At 62.8% G+C, this 19,358-nt stretch overlaps 3 protein-coding genes across 6 annotated transcripts; all 3 read right to left on the bottom strand.

Annotated features, from left to right (window-relative positions):
- Positions 1 to 728: 728 nt before the first annotated feature.
- Positions 729 to 5,689, bottom strand: LOXL4 (lysyl oxidase like 4). The gene is made up of 14 exons (XM_069020434.1): positions 5,401 to 5,689; positions 5,102 to 5,280; positions 4,741 to 4,952; positions 4,200 to 4,238; positions 3,861 to 4,077; positions 3,538 to 3,721; positions 3,124 to 3,278; positions 2,638 to 2,805; positions 2,267 to 2,429; positions 1,900 to 2,143; positions 1,510 to 1,625; positions 1,284 to 1,420; positions 982 to 1,093; positions 729 to 864 (listed from the first exon to the last, which is right to left on the bottom strand). Exons 1-14 carry the CDS (start codon positions 5,672 to 5,674, stop codon positions 794 to 796), a joined length of 2,271 nt encoding a protein of 756 aa, XP_068876535.1. The 5' UTR covers positions 5,675 to 5,689; the 3' UTR covers positions 729 to 793.
- Positions 5,690 to 8,566: 2,877 nt separating this feature from the next.
- On the bottom strand, positions 8,567 to 13,166 carry PYROXD2 (pyridine nucleotide-disulphide oxidoreductase domain 2). Of its 4 annotated transcripts, XM_069019817.1 has the most exons (16): positions 12,937 to 13,164; positions 12,492 to 12,511; positions 12,171 to 12,264; positions 12,018 to 12,091; positions 11,765 to 11,911; positions 11,470 to 11,623; positions 11,194 to 11,255; positions 10,983 to 11,080; positions 10,429 to 10,570; positions 10,202 to 10,336; positions 10,030 to 10,102; positions 9,763 to 9,919; positions 9,475 to 9,629; positions 9,247 to 9,353; positions 9,031 to 9,151; positions 8,567 to 8,927 (listed from the first exon to the last, which is right to left on the bottom strand). In XM_069019817.1, exons 1-16 carry the CDS (start codon positions 13,091 to 13,093, stop codon positions 8,857 to 8,859), a joined length of 1,767 nt encoding a protein of 588 aa, XP_068875918.1. In that variant the 5' UTR covers positions 13,094 to 13,164; the 3' UTR covers positions 8,567 to 8,856. The 4 variants fall into 4 exon arrangements, with proteins under 4 accessions (XP_068875918.1, XP_068875916.1, XP_068875915.1 ...); XM_069019815.1 differs by lacking the exon at positions 10,202 to 10,336 and having other exon boundaries at positions 12,937 to 13,162; XM_069019814.1 differs by lacking the exon at positions 11,194 to 11,255 and having other exon boundaries at positions 11,474 to 11,623; positions 12,937 to 13,162.
- Positions 13,167 to 14,342: 1,176 nt separating this feature from the next.
- Positions 14,343 to 19,134, bottom strand: HPS1 (HPS1 biogenesis of lysosomal organelles complex 3 subunit 1). Its single transcript, XM_069019811.1, has 18 exons — positions 18,967 to 19,134; positions 18,740 to 18,877; positions 18,531 to 18,673; positions 18,171 to 18,279; positions 17,810 to 17,970; positions 17,631 to 17,733; positions 17,426 to 17,530; positions 17,265 to 17,334; positions 17,093 to 17,160; positions 16,387 to 16,554; positions 16,136 to 16,312; positions 15,999 to 16,066; positions 15,748 to 15,870; positions 15,582 to 15,646; positions 15,242 to 15,387; positions 15,032 to 15,145; positions 14,820 to 14,902; positions 14,343 to 14,561 (listed from the first exon to the last, which is right to left on the bottom strand). Exons 1-18 carry the CDS (start codon positions 19,063 to 19,065, stop codon positions 14,399 to 14,401), a joined length of 2,103 nt encoding a protein of 700 aa, XP_068875912.1. The 5' UTR covers positions 19,066 to 19,134; the 3' UTR covers positions 14,343 to 14,398.
- Between the last annotated feature and the right edge of the window lie 224 nt (positions 19,135 to 19,358).

Below are 19,358 nucleotides of genomic sequence, written 5' to 3'. Positions count from 1 at the left end.
GAGGGACAGAGTGGCCCTACCACTGCTCCTATGTCTGGGAAGCTGCCAGGACAGCCTGGGAAAGCCCAGCATGTCAGCTGCAGACACAGTGGCTGGTGGGCTGGCAGCCAGCCCATGCTGCCACAGAGCACTGTCTTTTTGCATGCACAGGGTTAGCCAGTTCAGGGCCAGGGTGCCCTGGCCCACGGGGACCACTGACGGCAAGCCAGAGTTCCTTGATGCCAGCCGCATGCAGAGAGCCAGGGAGCTGGTGGCCCTGGGTGGCACAGGGGGGACACTGCCTGGCTGGGGACACATTGCCTAGACCAAGTTGTTCCCAGCTGGGGACTACCTTTGTGATTGTAGTGGGAAAGAGCACAGGGGAAGGAGGAGGTGATGGTGGGATTGATAAGGGAGTACCCCCTCTCCCACAGCACAGCGCCCTGCTCCGATCTCACAGAATCTTTATTGAAGACAGGACTGGTGCATGGGTGGCCGGGGACTGTCCTGAGTCTGCTGGAGAATGGGGGGCTGGGCAGGCTGAGGTAGTTGTCCTGGGGGGCCCTGGGGCTCTGGATGTGAGGGCTGCTGCGGTACTTGGGCCACTCTTGCACGTCCTGCTGGCAGCACGGGATTCGGCACCCCCAGGCACTCCCCACCGGCCCTGGCGCTCATCTTCATCCTCTGCAGCAGCCAATAAATACAAAAGTCTGCAAGTCCCTGAGCTCAGTCCGGTGCTGCCAGGGCACAGGGGCTGGGGCGCGGGAGTTGGACTGTCCCGTGGCGCTGCTGCGACCATGCCGATGCCAAGTGGTCACACGAGGTTGTTGGCCAGGCGCTCCCGTCTCTCCAGATCGCTCACCACATCGGCACCATAAGCATCACCTGGGGAGAGCGATGTTAGGGGTGGGTGGGCGTGCAGGGACACAAGAAACCTGTGGCACCCCAAGCCCCATCACTTCCCCCACCCTGCCTGCCATACCCCCAATGCTCCCTCCTTACTTGTGTGGCAGCCGTGCATCCAGACTCGCTGCCCATCATACTTGCACTGGCACCGCATCACGTTGTTGGAGAAGTCCGACTCAGCCACCTCATGCTTGGGGTTCACGACCACCTGGGGAGGGCAAGGGGCAGGGCTGGGGGCACCTCTGCTATGCCCTGGCCAGGCAGGGCTGTGGCATGCACAGCAGAGTGCAGAGCAGCACCCCGATGTGCAGGGTGAGGGATGCCGTGGTGCTCATGGAGGGGAACCCCCAGCCCTGAGGTGAAGTAGCTTGGTGTCCCCCACCCCTCCATCCCCATACCTGGAAGGTGTAGCTGCCTGGTGGCACATCAGTGATGTCAATCCACTGGCAGTCGATGTCATGGCGGTAGGTGTCCCAGCACCCCACACTCACCCCCTGCTCCCCAAAGTTGGCACAGGCAAAGCGTCGCTGCAGACCTGCAGGAAGGAGGGGGAGTGAGGGAGGCACAGAGCCCCTTTGCAGAGCAGAATGGGGGGCCACTGTCAGCTCTGCAGCCAGCACCTACCTTCGGGGCAGTTGGTGTCTTCCAGGCAAAAGCTGGCCTTGTGCCCCTCGGCCACCTTGGAGCCGTTCAGTGTCAGCAGATCATAGTGGGTGAAGACCTCGATGCTGTGGAAGTGTCTGTGGGGACAAGGGCTGAGCACAGGACTGGTGCCTGGTCAGGGAGCACGTGGCTGGCCCAGGCAACCCCGGCACAACTTCCGGCAGGGCAGCACCCAGGGACCCAGCAAATTACAACCCTGAGGCCAAATAAAGCCGTAATGACAGTGCTGGCTCAGACGCTGTTAATTACCCCGGGTGGGACAGCCTCTTGGGGACGGGTGCCACCATGCCCTGCCTGGCCCAAGGAGGAGGTAGGTAGCTCCCTGCCATCCCCTGCCTGTGGACCACTCACCGGTGGCACTGGTGCCAAGTCCAGGCATGTCGCCCCATCCTGGGCCGGAAATCGGCTCTTCCCAAGTTGTGGATCTGGGAGGAGAAGCGAAGGAGGCGGCGGTGGCCATAGGGCCACTGCATGTTGTCAGCAGAGCGGGAGAGACAGCGCTCCTCATGGGCACAGTACAGCAGCCCCAGGGGCCGGTCCTCCAGGTAGGCTGTCTCCTGCACCAGCTGGGCGTTCATCACCAGGTCTGGGGCATCTGGCATGGAGAGGATCAGCAGGGATTGAGAAGATGATCCCCACGCATAGCACCCCCTACTCTCCTACAGGAGAAGGGGGGGTCCCCCCTCCCAGCAGTACCCCATGGGCTCCTGCTACTCACGGGCAGTGCAGGTGACCCCTGCTGAGAAGCGTCCCCCGCCGCTGGGGCAGTGGATAGGGCCATGGCGCTGGCACTGCTGGAGGGCCAGCTCAGTGCCGGCACAGCGCACCCCACTCATCACAACCCGGCTGGCATCGGGGCTGCCCGCCCAGTACCACGTCTCCTGAACAGAGGAGGAGCACAGTGCTTGCACCAGTCCTTGCAGTCCCTGCCAGCACCCACCTGCCTCCCCTGCCTCTTCTCCTGCCCTAACACTGCCACCAGGATTTGTCCCCCACTGTCCCATCCCAGAGCCCCTGGCCAAGCCATGCCCACACTATCCACCCTGCAGGACCCCTGCAGTCCCGGCCCCAGGCTGGTACCCCACTCACCTGGAGGGCATGGCTGGCAAAGCCCAGCCCCAGCTGCCTGCAGACCACCATGGCCTCGTTCAGGCCCCACTGTGCACCGCACACTGCACCCCATTGCAGCCGCCCCTGCACTGGCGCCAGCACCTCCACCACGCCTTCCTCGGGGTTGCGGCCCCCGGCCAGCCGCACCTGTTGGCAGAGAGGGGCTGAGCTGGGATGTGGCGCAGAACCTCAGCTCTCCCACCCAGCGCTGCTGTGGGACAAGCAGCCCCACACATCCAGCTGAACATCTCCCTCACCTTCCTCTTCCTCCTTTCCTCCCTATAAGACCACTTTTGCCACCAGATCATCCTGCAGAACCCCATCAGGGTGCTGCTCTGTGTCGCCCTATCCCCAGGGTCACCCCAGGGCTGCTCTGAGCATCCACACTGGGCACAGAGCTTGGGGAGCAGGGACTGTGCAGTGGCCTGGGGTTCAACAGGCTCTGGGAAGGAGGCAGGGGCTCACCTGGCTCTTGAAGTCCATGTGGGGCATGTGGCAGCGGACAGCAGCATCAGCCTCATGCCGGCACCCACTCTGCTCGGCGTCCTGGAAGCGACACTCACCCAGGGAGCGCTCATGGCCAGTGCACCGTACATTGCTCATATGGATGGGCCCCAAACCTAAAGAACGGGAAGGGTCAGTGCTCCCTGCTCCATGCCCATCCTGGAGCAGGACCCTCATCTTCCATCCCCCTGGTCTGAGCATTCTCTATGGGGCTTCCCATGGCAGGAGCAGACAGGGGAGCCTCATCCCAGGGCAGGCTGGAGCTGCCTGAATATCCCAGGATTCTTCAGCAGAACACGTTAAACCAGTTCATTTCCCCATCATACCCCTCCAAGCCCAGAGGTTTCCCAAGTCCATGCTGTAACACTGCCTCACCTTGTCCCATCCGGGCTCCCACCAGGGCCTGCTTCGCTGTCCCATAGCCCAGCTGCCGGCACACCACGCTGGCTGCAGCCAGGTCCCACTGCTTGTCACACACGGTGCCCCACTGCCCGTGGCGTAGCACCTCCACCCGGCCCTCGCCAACATGGGTGCCTGCTCGCAGCCGCACTGGGAGCACCTGGGTATAGGGAGCAGCCAGTGAGCCACCCCAGGACACAGCCACCCCCCTCCTCAAGTGCAAATGGGGTGGCTGAGTGCTGCTCAGCTCTGGGACTCTCTATCCATGGGAGAGGGTGTGGAACTCTGCAAGGGCTCACCTTTCCTGGGGTGGTCTTGTTCTTGCCCTTGCCTGTGCCCTTCTGAAAGGCAGGGCCAGGGAGACAGCTGACAATGGCGTGCATGCCGTGGGGGCAGGCGTGCTGGTGTGGGGCTGGTGGGGCCACCTGCATAGGGCAGTGGGCCAGGTGGGGCTCTGAGCCCTTACACTGCACCTTGTGTACCCAGAAGTTGTTCTTCTGGCTGAGGGTCTTCAGGCTGCCAAGGGAGAGGAGCAGGGCCAGGGTCAGCTCGGGTACCAGAGACTCTCCTCCACCCAATGTTCATGCTGAGTGCCCACCCAAGGTGCCCTGCCCACCATGCCCAGTGCTGAGTCCTACCTGGAGTTGGGGTCCTTCAGCTTCCTGTTCCAGAGCTTTCTGTGGGTGTACAAAGCCAGTATGTGAGGGAGCACACTGACACTGCACGACTCTGAACTCCATGCCCCATTTCTGCCCTTCCCAGCAGGAGATGGAGACCCCACAGCACATCATGTTCTCTCCCCACTGGCAATTACTGTGCCAAGCCTGTCTGTACCATGTGTCCCAGCGGGACTGTGTGACTCCTGGCACCGGTAGGGGCTCATTATGGGCTGTATTTATAGCCCCAGGCTGAGTCGGGCTGGGAGGGACCAAGGGACACTTGTCTTTCCTCTCCTTTCTCTCACATTTTGCCAGTCATGATGGTGACCATCCCCACAGACCTCTGGATGCTGCGGAGCCCAACTCTGACCCTTGTCAAAGGCCATACTGGCACCTCGCACACCCACCCATCTGTGCAGCCCTTCTCTGACCACTCCTCCAGTCTCTTGCCCCCACAGTGTCCCCAGCCAGGCACCTGCCCCACATGCCCAGGTGCAGTGCGTGTCTCCCGCGTCCCTACCGGTAGAAGCTGGTGTTGATGTGCTTCTCCCGGGGGAAGCCCAGCATCCCACAGACCACACGGCTGTTGTTCCTGGTCCAGTTGGCATCGCACATCTGCCTCCAGCGCCCATTGTGCTTCACCTCCACAGCACCCTCCATCACCGGCATGCTCAGCCTGGCCCGTGCCAGAATGGGCTTGAGCCGCACCTCCTCCAGGGTGAGCCCCAACACCTGCACAGTGGGCATGGGGTGGGCACAGGGCTCCAGCATCAAGGGCAGGGTGTTCAGAAAAGGGGCCAGGAGAAGGGTTAGAGGGACCTGCTCCGGTTGTCCTGGTGTACCCTGCTGGGCACAGGGGAATACCACGGGCCCTTACTCACCTCTCCCAGGTGACCAGAGGTGGTAGCCTGGGAGGAGTTGCCAGGCAGGCGCTGTCCTGAACACACCACACCAGCATCCTCGCCATGGTGGCAGTCACTGATGCCCCAGCCATTGTGGACACACTCTGCCAGGGAGCCCTCGCTGCCCCCACACCGCACGTTGTCAAGCCAGATGGGGCCTGGGGAAACAGCATCACAGGCCCCATCCAGTGTGTCCTGCAAGCTGTCTGCACCCACAGCCCCGTGGGCAGGCTCCCACAGCCAGCGGGAAGCCCTCGTCAGAACCCCCTGCCCCCTACCTTCCCCTTGGCCGTAGGTGGCACTATGGGTCCAGGTGATGGCTGCGGTGTAACCCAGCTGTCGGCAGGCGACGGTGGCCGCGTGGAAGTCGAAGCCGTCATCGCACACGGTGCCCCAGCGCCCCTGGTACAGCACCTCCAGCCGGCCCTCTCCGGCTGGTCCCCGTGGTCCCCCCAGCCGCAGCTGCACCGGGGCCAGCTCCTGCCTGCTGGGGGTAACCCAGCACAGCAGCAGCGCCAGCAGGACGTGACTTGCGCCAGTTGGCATCACCATCGTGGTTCTGTGGGTGGGATGCCTGGGGACAGCGCAACAATGAGCCCTTGGGGACCACGGCAGAGTGAGGGTGCAGCTGCAGCCCCCTGTGCCCCAGGAGCTGGGCAATGGTGGAGGGATATCATGCCCCCTAACACGGTGGTGATGTTCCTGTCCCTGTGCTGTGGGAGATGCATGGGCTAGTCCCTGCCTTACTCACGGGCGTACCCCAGCCCTGCACCCTTCACCACGTCACCCAGCTCTGACAAAGCCCTTCCAGGCACCGACAGCCATGGGCAGCCCCACGAACATTGCCCTGTGCTCTTGTTGCTTCCTGTCTGCCTACTTTGGGACATGGGTGGGGGCCCCACAGAGCCCCCTTTTTTCCTCTACCTGGATTCTTTACCGAACACCAGGGATTCGTCCCCATCCTGCACATAGCCCGGTCCCCGTCACCTCACGTCTTCCCCTGCATCCTCATTCAGAGCACCGGTGGGATTGCTGACCCCCCTCCAGCTGCCTAGATCTCCCCTCCCGGGGCCACACCCGGTACTCACCCTGACAAGGGATGGCGATGGCGAACCGGCAGCGCTGCGGGGCAGGCGGTGGCGAGGGACACGGTGATGGCCAGGGGACACGGCGGTAGCGCCCGCGGCGGTAGCTCCCACAGCTCCTGCCTCCCGCCGGGCACCGCCTGCAGCCGCTTTTATGGTGCGGCGGGGTGGGCCGACCCGGGGGGGCCCCCCGCCTCCCCGCCTCTGGTCTGGAGCCCAGCCCTGCTCCGTACACACCCCCGGCCCTACTCTGCCTCACTGCACACTGGGGCAAACCTGTTCCTGCCCCAAAGCCTGTCGTTCCCCCAGCCAGCGGGATCTGAGCTATCCCGCACCGTTCCTACCTGCCGCGAGGCTGGACCTCCCCCGAGTGCCAGTGCCCCCGGTCAGGGATGCTCCCCCCACCGGGCTGTCGCCCAGCCAGACAGAGCATGGACTTTCTGGAGATGACGAACTGCTATGCTAGGGGCACTCCTTGCACCTTCCCACTTACGGAGTGGTTCAGGTGGGTACACAGGCATAGGATGCCTGGAGGTGCTGCAGTGGGGCCAGGACTCGGGGGGCTCAGAGACCACAGCAGGCTATGGGATGGTACCGTAAGCCCAGTTCCCACAGGGCTTGGGGCATCACCTGCACCATCCCTGAACCAGGCAGGCTGAGGGTCCTCAGGCGTAGCACCGCTCCGTGGGATGTGGAGACTGGGGATGCCCCCCCCCCCCCGACTTGCCCCGGCAGCAACCTCCGGCTTGGGGTGCCGCCAGTCCCCGGGGCACCCTGCTGCCCACACGCCCGCCGTGCCCCGCCGTGGGATGGGGATAAACAGGAAGCCCAGTGCCCTGGCCGTGCCCAGGGACCGGCCAGGAATGTGCCGGTGGCCACCGGGCTGTTTGTTTGGAGTCAAAGCAGCCGGATCCTGCCGGGAGGAGCCAGGATCAACACGGCCGGGAATAGCCCGTGAGCTCATCGCCACGTCTCGCAAGGGCCTCCAGCACCTCTGGGTGTGCAGGGATGCACAATGCTGGGACCCCCTCGCAGGGGACCCTCACCCCAGCCCTCTGCCTTGGCTGGGATCAGGGCATGTCCTGAAGCTTCTACTGCGATATGGGTCCCTGGCCAGCCCCAGAGTGGGGGCCACGGAAAGCCCTCGGGAAGAGCAGGGTTGGGGCCAGCAGTGGAGCCCGTGACTCATTCGTCTTGACGTTTTGAAGCTCAATTGCTTAAGTGTGAGGCCAGGAGCTTCCCCCGAACTCCTCCCCCGGCAGACGCTGGCAGGGGTGCAGGGCAGGCGGGTGCTGGGTCCCGCTCCCAGCTCTGCCTCTGCTCCTGGGCACAGCAAGAAGAGAGAAGTGAGGGTGCTGGTGGGCTCTCCCACATTTGGGACCTGCCAGCCTCATCTCGCAGCAGTGTCCTGCTGCTCATATGATCGTGGCAGGCTGGAGGAGTCCCCCTTTGCCCTGAGGAGTCAGCCAATGAGCTCCTCATCTCCCCCGGGGCTCAGTGGGTGCCAGCACCTGCAGCCCCGGGCAGCCAGCAAGGGCAGCAGCTAAAAATACGCGGCCGGCAGGCAGCAGGGCAGCCCCGTGCGCGGGAAGCTGTGGGCGGCGGGCGGGCGTGCGGGGCTATTCTCAGAGGGCTGCGGGACTATTCCTGGCCGGTCAATATTGATTCAGCCAGCTCAGGTGCAGCAGCTCACCCTGTCAGCACCGTATTTAGGGCCCGGCAGGAGGCGAGGCGGGCGGCTGAATCGGGAGCATTGTCTGGGGGAGGAAGAGGGCAGGGAGAGGATGCGAGCTCTGTAATCTGCAGCCAGCGGCTCCCGGCAGCAGCCCGGGTGAGGGGCACACCCCGAGCCTGCTGTGGCTGAGGAGTGGCCAGCACGGAACATCTGCCCTGGGGATGGAGGGACGGGGCCAGAACACGTGCGGGCAGCTTCCGTCGGGAATAGGAGCATGTGTGAGGCACGAGGGGGCTGCTGCCAGTCCTGGCTGCTGTGGTTTCTGAGCCGCTGGACACGTGTCTGCTGTACACACAGCCACCAAGAACCGGGGCACTGAGGATAGTTGGGGACTCCAGGTACCAAAGCAGTTTCCAGGCAGCTCCCTGGCTCCCTACTTGTTCTAAGCCCCTTAAGGATGGCCCAGACCTGCCTGGATCTGGGGAGCTCTGTACAAACAGCCCTGCATGCACCTGAGCCTGCATCAATGAGCAGAGGAGAGGGTGAGGGGCTGTTTGTCCCTGTTCACTACTCTGAAATGTGCCTGTCCTCTCTGACAGCTCCCCCAGGGCTGCATCACCAGCAAGTGTGGATGGCACAGTGGGAGCTGCATGAATTGCTCAAAAAACACAGTGAGAGTGCTCATGACAGAGCCTGGGCCAGGGTTTATTTCCATGGGCACAGGCAGGGGCTGAGTGAGGCTTGCCACAGTCATGCAGGGTCCAGGAGCCACTGGGGAAAGGCTGGGTTGTGGCAGGCTGTGAGCAGCCACCTGTCCAAGGTGACGGTAGCAGCTGGGAGCACAGCAGCTGGGAGCTGAGCTGCCCTGAGGTGCTGGGGAAGCAAGTTGGGGATGGGGAGGGCTCTGCATGGGATCAGTAGGGCTTGCTGCTGTCGCAACCCTGTGTTGGGTGAAGTCAGTGTCACCAATCTCATCAGAGGTGCCTGAAATCCTTGATAGCCACCTGGGCAGCATTGCGTCCTGCTGCTCCCATCACTCCTCCTCCTGCAAGAAAGCAGAAATGGGGAATGGTGGTGCACCTCTTTCACGTGCCCCTTCCTTTCTTCTGCAGGCCCCCAGGAGGGTCCTAGCTCCCAGCTCTGCTCACCAGGGTGGGCTCCACTTCCACACAGGTACAGGCCAGGAATTGGGGACCGGTAGCCAGAGTAGGATGGTGCTGGTCGGGCAAAGTACAGCTGGTCCAGAGACATCCCTCCATGGAAGATGTTCTGCCAACAGAGCTCTGTGTGAGCTGGCTGTGCCTGGCCCAGGCACTAGCACTGGCACCAGTGTGATGCTCAGAGTTGACATGTGTGGTACCCACTCCACCAGGCAGCCCGAAGATCCTCTCTAGGTCTGGTGGCGTCAGGATGTCCCTGCCAATGACGGATGCCTTGAACCCTGGGGCATAGTCTTCGATGCAGTCAAACACTAGAGAAAGATGAAGGGACTACTGGTGGGTGGCCAGGGGGCACATGGTAGCGAGCTCCTGTGCAGCTCCAGGGCAGCTCTGCCCACGGGTGTTAGGGGGGTCTGTGTGTGCATTATGTACCCGTGTCTGCATATGCATTTCTGGCCTGCTCGTCCCAGGACCGACCGCCTGCCAGCACGGACGGGGTGTACTGCGTGAAGAGGGACACGACGTGGCAGCCCGGCGGGGCCAGCCCTGGGTCCAGCGCTGAGGGAATGCAGAGCTCGATCATGGGCCTGGGGGAGCAGTACACCAGCTGCGCAGGCAGAGGGGCACCCAGCCACTCCACACCTCTTCGCCCAGCACCCACTGCCATGACTGTCCTCTCCCATCCCCAGCACACCAAGGCGTGCCAGTACAGGCTCCTACCTGCTGGAGGGGTGCCCATGGGCGGCCTCAGTGAATGCCTGGTGCAGGAGCTGGGTGCCCTCGCAGTTGAGATGTATGGAGCACTGGTGGTGGGGCAGGGGCTGGCCATTGCGGGCATTGGGGGCAGCCAGGAAGCTGGGCAGCCGATCCACCGCCACTGGGCATGGGATGGGGAGATGGAGGAAGTGGGGTGCAGCCTCTTGCTGAGCCTGGCACCAGTGTTCCTCCAGCAGGGATGGCAGCGGAAATGTCCTTGCTGGTACCTACCATTGATCTTGGTGACAGGGGAGCATGTGTCAACCTGCCGGATCCGCTGGACAAAATCCTTTGGCAGCTGTTCCTAGGGTGGGATACACCAGTGCAGAGGCTGGCTGTGAGGGGCAGTGTGGATGGGGGATTCCAACATGCCAAGCCCCCACCAGCCCCATGCACTCTGTACCTGAGGAATGAGTTCCAGGAAGGTGATTTGGGGGGAGGCATTGGACAGCACCAGTTTGCTCCTCACCTCTGTCCCATCCTGCAGCGCGACACCCTGCGCCTCCCTGTCCCTGCCCAGCAGCACGTGGCACACTGCCTGGGCATGTGTAGGGGACAAGACTTTACCAAGAACACCCCTGCTGCCTGTGGGGGTGGCCAGGCAGCTTCCCTCTCACAGACACTCCGTACCTTCTCAGCAAAGATGTGGGCTCCCCGGGCAGTCGCTGCGTGGGCGATGGCTTGGGACAGGGCTCCCATCCCACCTGCCACGTAGCCCCAGGCCCCCCGCCGTCCCTCCAGCTCACCCATGACATGGTGCAACAGCACGTACCTGCGGTAACAGGACCCCAGGTTAGCTGCCAGCTGAGGGGATGGGTGTGTCCCCTGCATGGGCAGTGAGGATGGTGCCACAGCCCCCACAGGCGGGACCATGCCAGCTCATGGGCTGTCAACTCATTTACAACAGGGAGCACACACCAGCCAGGACTCAGCTGAACCCGGGGATAGAGGTGTCCAGACAGCAAAGGGATAGGTCGGGGCCATTCAGGAGAGCCATATGGCCGGGTTGGGGGCAGCCCCTTGCCTAGCACCAGCCCCTGAGGCACCCTGGCTAAGTTGAGCAGGCAGTGGGAGGGAGAGGGGGGGGGGCAGGGCTTGTGGTACCGGGGTGCAGCAGAGCCAAGCACAGAGCATGGCATGGGGGGACAGTGCAGGCATGAGCCCCAGGGGGAAGGGACCCTCACCCGCTGCCGGGGGTGTGTGGGCTGGCCATGGCTCCAATCACCGCATCAGTAGCCAGAGTTGCTTTCAGGGGTTCTGACTCAAACCACTGATCCAGGATCTGGCCCAGGAGAAAGAGAGCATGCCAAGCTTGGGATGGGGAGCTGCTGCAACACCCTGACAGGCAGGAGGAGAGGAAGTGGGTGTTTCCACCCCACCACTGCCAGCACGCACCTTGGAGATGGGGGCTGTGAGTACCTCGTAGTAGCGGGGCAGCTGCCGCCCCAGTGCCAGCCCTGGGGTGGAGAGGTGGTGTGAGACCTGCATGGCTGTGCCAGGGCTGGCTACTGGTGCCCAGCTGGGTTTGGAGGTCAGTCAGCGGGACCAAGGTGAGCAAGGCTACCAGAGCCTGCCAGCCCAGTTGGGGCTCCTAAGGAAGCTCTGCATTGCCCACCCCAGGCACTGGCAAACGCCCCTTGCTATCGGAGTTCCCTGGCATCCCAGATGTACCTGCCTGCAGCAAGGGCTTCAGGGTTCGCAGGTTCCTGAGCTGCTGGAGCACGGAACCCTTCCCCAGGGCAGCTGTATCCACTGGAGGGGCATCCAGCAATGGGTCAAGGGCCAACACCATGCGCCCCATGAATGCCTCATACTCAGGGTAGGCCTGGAAGGGGACAGAGGGGGGACAACAAGGACTGCACCATGGTGGGTGCAATGGATAACACCCAGGAGCATCCCTGCCACTCCAGGGGCAGGGCAGCCCCTCATGGGTTTTGCTGTGCCTGGTGCATGTCTCTGATGGTACCTGGGCATCCTTCTGGGAGAACTGAGCAATCTGCTGCTGAGTTTGAGCCATGTCATGTCCCAGCAGAAGGGAGCGAGGAGGGCTCCTGTCCTCCAGCAGTGGGGTGAAGGAGTAGGGGTCCCGTGGCAGCACCCTCAGACCGTGCCGCTGCAAGACAGGGATGTCCCCAACTGCAGGGACAGCCTGGCAGCAGGGTCCCCCTGCTTGCATGGTGGGAGTTGCCAGCAGCCCAGCAAAGGGTGGGTGCCAGTACCTGCAGCTCCAGATCAGCATAGATTTGTGGTCTCAGCAGGCTGAGCAGATATGATGCCCGGGAGAACTTGAACCCTGGAAGATGTGGGGTGGTGGGGGATGTCTGCCACCGGGGCTGGCCAGGGCCAGGGGGACAAGGGGCACGGGGGGATACCTGGCACGATCTCCTCCGTGACGGCTGCGCCGCCCAGCACGTGACGCTTCTCCAGCACAGCCGTGCGCAGCCCTGCCTGCTGCAGGTAGGCAGCCTGTGGGGAGCACGGCACGCACTGCCCATCCCTCCAGCCGGGATGTCATTGTCAACCTGAGCACCCTCTTGCACATGGTGCCCCCCTCACTAGGGAGGGCCTGTGGGAGCCCCAGCCCCATGGACACTGCCTCCAAAGCCCTCCCTTGCCCACAGCGCTGACCCTTCCCAGTCCCCTGCTGTCCCCTGTGGATGGAGAAGAGGCAGAATGCCACTCTTGGTACTCACTGCCACCAGCCCGTTGTGCCCTGCAAGAAGAGAGGGAGGTGAACAGAGTCCAGTGTCAGTGATGGGCCCACAGCACAGGGCACCCTGCAATGCCTGGGGCATGGGGCTGTCACAGCCACCCCAATAACAGGCTCTGGACACAGAGATACGGGTGACAAGGAGCCTCCTCCCCCGGCCCTACAGCCCTGGCCCTAATGGTGCAGCAAAGGCGGACAGAAGTGCTCAAAGCAGATGCTCCAACAGTGCTCTGCATGCTGGGGGGCTGCAGCTTGTGCCAGACCCCTGCGTCCTCCCCGGCATGAGGAGCAGGCTGGGGGTTTGCAATGCATCCAGCACTACTGTGGTCCCCACCTGGCTGCTTCTCTGCTACATGCCCTGGGGGGAGGGCAGATGGGGGCCCCCGCTGGCTCCCCGCAGCTCGACTCTTGCTCCCTTGCTCTGTTACCTGCCCCGATCACCACCGCGTCGTATTCCCGCTGCAGTCGGGCTGCAGCCCCGGCATGGGCCAAACGCGCTCCTGACGGCCCCAGAGACAGATGCCAGCCCTGCAGCCAGCGGGAAGAGCAGACCAGACTCAGTCTTCCCGGGAGCCCAGCTGCCATCGCCCCACAGCACCTGGCCACGGCTGCCCTGCGTCCAGCAGCCTGGACTTTGCTTTCACGGCGGAACTTTTCCCAGGGCTTCCGGGCACAGGGATGAGACGGGGGGGGGTCAGGGCAGGGAACGCCTAGAAGAGGCGGGGAGGCTGGTCAGGACAGGGACACCCGCCGAGCGCTGCCCCGCTGGGGCTGTCTCCAGCGAGGTGCTGACCCTCGCTCGGTTTTGCTGGGGGCTTACAGCGGGGCCGGAGACAAACCCCAGTGCTGAGAAGGCGACAGATCCTGCCTGGGACTCAGCAGAGTGCCAGGAGCTCCCCAGCCTGTACTCCGGGAATGTGCTGAGGAGGCAGGCGGGGGCCTGAGAGCCCCCGTGCCCCAGCTCCTCTTCTGCTCCAGGGATGATCCAGAGGCACGTGGCTGGGGTGATGGACCAAGCACGGCAGGACAGAGGGAGTTTGCCCCCCCCCCTCCCCCCGTGAGCAGGCAAGCCCCGAGCACAGCCCTGAAAGCAGCAGGAAAAGGGGCAGCTTGGGGATGAGCTTGGCTCTGAATCCAGCACTATTGCTCAGCAGGGCAAATTCCGGCTCAGCACGATGGGGCAAAGGCCCTGTCATGGTCCAGTGCTCCCTGAATCGCTGTCCCCAGCTACAGCGAGTGGCATGGGAGCAACAAGGGGCAGTGGCTGCATGAGTTCCTTGGGGCTGGCCCCATTCCCAGCTGTACTTGAGGTTTGGATGTGCACTGAGCCCAGACGTGCCTGGGAAACACATAAGCTGCCTCAGGATTTACTTGCTGCTCCCAGCTAAGCTCAGAGCTGTGGCTAACTGGTGCCTGGAAGCCTGAGTGCAGGGAAGGGGGTGCAGATGGGCTGCACCTCCCCAGAGCCTGCCAAACCTCTGAGGGCCCCGCACCCCACATTTCAGGGTAAGGGGGAAGAGAGATGCACCCTAGACCATTGCTCCACTCAGGTTTGGCTACACTATCTTGATCTCTGGCCAAAGCCTGGCAGTAATGCCAAGCTAACATTATAAATCCTGCTCTGGAAATGCACTTTTCAGCAAGACAGTGATTTGCAAACAACCCCTTGGCCCCACTCTCTGCCTGTCCCCATTGGCTGCTGGGTGGCAGCATGGGGAGCAGGAAAGGAGACAGTGCCAGCCCTGGCCAGGCTGGAGGATGGGAAAGTTGCCAGTTGCTGCCTGCAGGCACAATCCATGGCATGGCACACAGACACTGAGAAAGCAACCCAGGCTCTGGGAACACCCACACACCCACTTTAATCCTGGCCCCAAGGTGGCTGGAGGCAGCTCAGAGCAGAGGGATGCGGGATGGCTCCCAGAGGCGCCGGGCCAAGTCGCAGGCCTGCTGGACAATGAGCTCGGAGGGGATGATGCCCAGGTGCACGGTCAGCAGCTCGTAGCACTTCACTACCTCTGCCTGGTGGTTCTTGCTGTAATAACGCAGCAACTTCCTGGGGAGGAGAAGACAGGGGCCTTGGCAGGTAGAGTGCACACAGGCAACCCCTTTCTAACCACCTTCCCTCTATAAAGTGCTTTGCAAGGACACAGCAAAACCATGGCACCAGCCTGGGGAGATGGGCTGGTGCAGCCCCAGTGACACCACAACTGGTATCACCCTGCAGTGACATCCTGCCATCACTCACAGGGACCCCTGTGCCATCAGAGCTTCAAGCCGTGGTGCCAAACCACAGGGCTGGCAAACTGCTCACCTGTAGTAGTCCCCTGCCAGCATCCCAATGGGAGCAGAATCATCAGACAGAACTGGTACCTCCATCACCTCCAGCTTGTAGCCCTGGGGAGAAATGACAGCAGAGGGCAGGAGCTGGGATGGAAGTACTGAGAAGTCAGAGCTGGCTGTGTCTACAGCCCTGCTCCCTGCCCCAGGAAAAGAGGGGCTCAGCCCCTTCCTGGCCCCACATACCATCTCATTCTCAAACCAGAGGAAGTAGGAGCAGCAGTAGTCGCCATCCTGCAGCATCAGTGTCGTGTAGCCCTTCTGTAGGTATCGCCGGGCCAGTGTGATCAGGGACCAGACCTGGGGGACAAGGGGCATCTGAAGCCTGAGCAGAAACCCCTCCAATTTCCATCCTCTTCTGTGGTTCCCACCCCACACCTACCCCATGAGTAGTACCTTTCTCTTGATGAAGGTGGCGAGGGGACCCTTGCCCAGCTCTGAGCTGGACTTCTCTGTCACACTGAGCGATGGTGCCATCATTTGTCCAGCTGTGCGGTCCACATAGATGAAGTGCACCAGACCAGGAAAGTCTTCCAGGTATGTGGGATGGGTTAAGGGTGTCCAACAACTTTGGTGCCCTTCCAGGACAGCCCCTGAGCCTCAGGGAAACCACCTTTGCCCACTACATTCCTCCCCTTGATCCCGGTGCCAGGGGACAGGGTCCCACTCCCACATCTGCTACCCCTTGGGGACAACCCCTTGCCAGGCTGGGTTTCCAGCTGCAGAGATGGGTATGACACCATGGTGATATTGCGCCTGCTCTTCACCAGCAGGAAGTCCCGCCAGTCCAGCAGCTTCTCCCTGCCAAGAAGAAGCACGGTGAGAGGCCAGGACCCACATGCCCCAGCACAGCTGGGTGTGGGGCAGCCCCCTGGGGATGCTGACTATCCCCATGCACTCACCTCATCAGCTTCTGAGCACGGTCCCGCAGCCCTTGGGACAGGCTGTGGCCAGCAGAGGTCAGGAAGAGCTGGCGGTACACGGAGCAGAGCTGCCGCTTCACGTTTGCCACTGACTGCAGCAGCCTGAGCCAGGGGACACAGACACCGGGTTTGGACACTGGGTACCTAGCACTGCAGGGACAGTGCTGGTCCCCAGGCTGGGAAAGGTCCCTGCCTGTCCTGGAGACTTTCCCTGGCTTCCCCCTACTCACTCCAGGGAGCTCCCAGGCTCACTCCGTGAAAATATCTTGTTCTTGAAGTCCAACCAGGTGTTCTGCAACTAGAAAGAGACAGGACTGTATCAGGCTGTGGGGACAACAGGACAGGGTCCTCATGTCCCCACTCCCACCTGGATGTCATGTCCACTCAGCTTCTTCACAAATTTGTCCATGCGCTGCCGCAGCTCAGAGAGGAACGGGTAGGAGCGTGCAACTCCCACCTCTGGTCCCTCTTCCAGCTTCTTCTCCAGCACCAAGAAACCATCCAGCAGCTGGTACAAGGTGATGGCCACCTGGGTCATGGGGCCCTGCCAGGGAAGGGAGAGGCAAGTCAGGCAGGACTCAATCCAGCATAGCTTCCCTCACCTCAGAGGCAGCTCACCTTGGTCAGTAACACAAGGGAGATGCCTGGCCAGAGTGGGAGGCAGTGCATGGTGTGCGGCAGCAAGGGGTAGTAACCTTCCCGCAGGCTGGCATCCAGAAAGATCCTTCTGGGGTTTGAAGCTTCAGGGACCAGAGGCCCCAAGGTCTGGAGCAAGTCCTCTGCCATCTGGGAAGACAGGGGAGGTGCTCAGTGCCCTGTGGGGATAGACAGCTCGCACAAAGGATGCTCTGTAGGGATGTATCATTGCCCTGAAAGCTGCAACCAGGCATGACAGAACCAAAGGAGCTGGAGGGGCCATGTAGCAAAAGATCAGCAGTGAGGAAAGTGCCCAGGGACCCCAGAGAAGCAGCAGAGAAGAAGCCTGTTGCAAAGACTAAGGCTGCAAATGCCTTAAACCGAGGCCAGTGTTTGCTTGCAGTGTGCTTTTCCATCAGGAAAGCAGCCCAGAAAGCCCAACGGCAGCAGAGGGAGACACTGGACTGCTCTGAGGCAGCCCCTCTCCCTCTCTGCTGACAGCTCATTGTAAGCAATGCCTCAGAGAAGGAGATTAGAGCTGTCACAGTTATGCACAACATGGGGGACATAGGGCACCCACAGCTGCAGCACAGCAAGAGATGAGTGAAAAGGACCAGAGACCACAAAGGGCACTGGGACAAGCTGGTGAGGTGTGGAGCTGGGAGGTGTTGCAGGACTCCGTGCTCACCTGGACGTCTGCAGCATCCACTTCCCCAATGCTCAGCGTCTCGGCGCCCTCTGACCAGCTCTCACTGCCTGCAGAGAACATGGCAGGGCACCCTTCCAGCCCCCCTCACAGCTCTGGAGCCTCTGCAGGGCTGGGGGTGTGGGGCATGGCTGCTGCCCAGCTGGGCACTCACCTGTACTGTGCCTGCTTGGTGAGGGCTCAGGTGTGTAGTAGACCTCAGGCACAGAGAGATCATCTGTGTCCTGCCAGCAAAAACAGACGGGTCAGCGATGGCAGCGATGTAGGCAACCCTTCCAGCATCCCATCCTGCAGCTCCTGATCTCAAGGACTCACTTGGTCATCTGAGTCCTTCTCTGCAGCTCCATGGGAGCCAGGGCCACTCACAGGGATGTTCTCACTTCTCTTGGGTCCCTGAGGGAGAACATTCCCTGCTGTGGGCTTTCAAAAAGAGGGAAAAAACCCCTAAGCCCCAGCTGTCAAGGCATCACCCCATGGGAGCGCCCTGACTTGCTGCGCCCCCAGTCCTCCTCTAAAGCACCTGCAGGCCAAGCTCCTCCTCGGCACTCTGGCTGGGGTACAGGTCCTGAACCAGGAGGATGAGGACAAGCAGGTCAGCTGGACGGATGGAGCTGGCATTGCGGCTGCAGGCCAGAGAAGGAAAGGGTCAGCCGGCAGGACAAATGGCTGCCCTGGGGAGGGTGGTGGGGCTGGGCACACCTGGAGTAGAAGGCCAGCAGCTTGGTGTGCACCAGGAGGAAGGCATGGCCCACTTCGTCCCCGCCACGCTCGGGGCTGGCGTTGATGTACTGTACCACTTGTCGCTCCAGGAACTCGATGCACTGCTCACACAGCTGAGGATGGATCAGCCGCTCCACGGCCTGGAGTGCAGGAGCAGGGAAGGCTGTTGAACTCCCTCACAACCAGCCCTGCAGCCCTACGGGCAGGTCTGAGCTTCCACTGCTGAGGGGAGCTGCCCTGAAGTCCCCAGCCCACCACCTTTTCCCACATCCTGGGACTCCACGCAGCCTCCCACCCCTGGCATACCCCAAAAGTGAGGGACACCCCAGAGCATTGGTACCTCCACTGCAAAGCTCTGGTCCTCCTCCCGCAGGTGGCTGTAGGTCTCCAGCAGGCCCCGCAGCAGGCTCCACACACGCTCCCGCTGCTCCGAATCAGCCGGCCGCAACCTGCAGCAGTCAGAGAGTGTAAACTCATTGCTGGCTGTCACCTCCCTGTGTGGGACGTCCACACCAAAACCCAGCTCCCCACATGGGACGGACACACCAAAACCCAGCTGCAGCCTGGCAGGCAGGGGGTCCTGCTGCAAAGGGGGGATCCCAGCTGGAGACACCCAATCCCAGCCCCCGGTGCTGCATTAAGGCACCTCAGAGCAGCCACCCCAACACCCCGACATGCCAGCCTGTGCCGGCCCGCTCACTCCTTGCGGATGAGGTGCGAGTCGAGCGTGACGAGGCCACAGTGCACTTCCAGCAAGCGCCGCAGCACGAAGAGCGTCCGGCGCAGGTCGTCCTCGCTCTGCGTCCCGTCGCCGTTCACTGCGATGTACAGGCAGTCCCCGAACTGCAACCGGCAGCGGGGTCAGGCGGGGGCCGGCCAGGGGTCCCTGGTCCCCGGTGCCGGTCCTACCGTGTGCAGAACGTGGAGGTGCCGCCCGCCCTCGGTGGCGAAGCAGGTGTAGGTGTCGGAGAGCTTCTCCAGCAGCGCGGCGCAGGAAATGATGAGGGGGGCGAAGAGGGTGTTGAGGCCGTCCTCCAGCGCCGGGCCCTGCGCCACACGCTCCCGGTCAGCGCCCACGCGCGACCGCGCACCCCGCGCTCCCTTCCCCGCACCCGCGCCGCCCCGTCCCGCCTCACCTGCCCGACGTGGGACGACCGCAGCCGGCGGAGGAAGGCGGCATCGGCCCAGTAGAAGAGCAGCTCGGCCGCGGTGCTGGCGATCAGGACGCAGCGCATGGCCCGCGGCGGGGGGAACACCGGGACCGGGACACCGGGACGGCGTGGCTCCACCCGCCCCGCGCCGCTTCCTGCTCCGCCGCGCGTGACCGCCGCGCCCACGCGCGCAGCGCCCCCGGCGGCCCGGCGCGGCACCGCACCGTGTGTCCGCCGTCCCGCACCGTGTGTCCGCCGTCCCGCACCGTGTGACAGCGGCCCCGCACCGTGTGTCCGCCGTCCCGCACCGTGTGTCCGCCGTCCCGCACCGTGTGACAGCGGCCCCGCACCGTGTGTCCGCCGTCCCGCACCGTGTG

This window comes from Aphelocoma coerulescens, chromosome 6 (assembly GCF_041296385.1).
Source record: "Aphelocoma coerulescens isolate FSJ_1873_10779 chromosome 6, UR_Acoe_1.0, whole genome shotgun sequence".
NCBI lineage: Eukaryota > Metazoa > Chordata > Aves > Passeriformes > Corvidae > Aphelocoma > Aphelocoma coerulescens.
The sequence above is the reverse complement of the archived record's forward strand: the minus strand, read 5'-3'. Positions and strand labels throughout refer to the sequence as shown.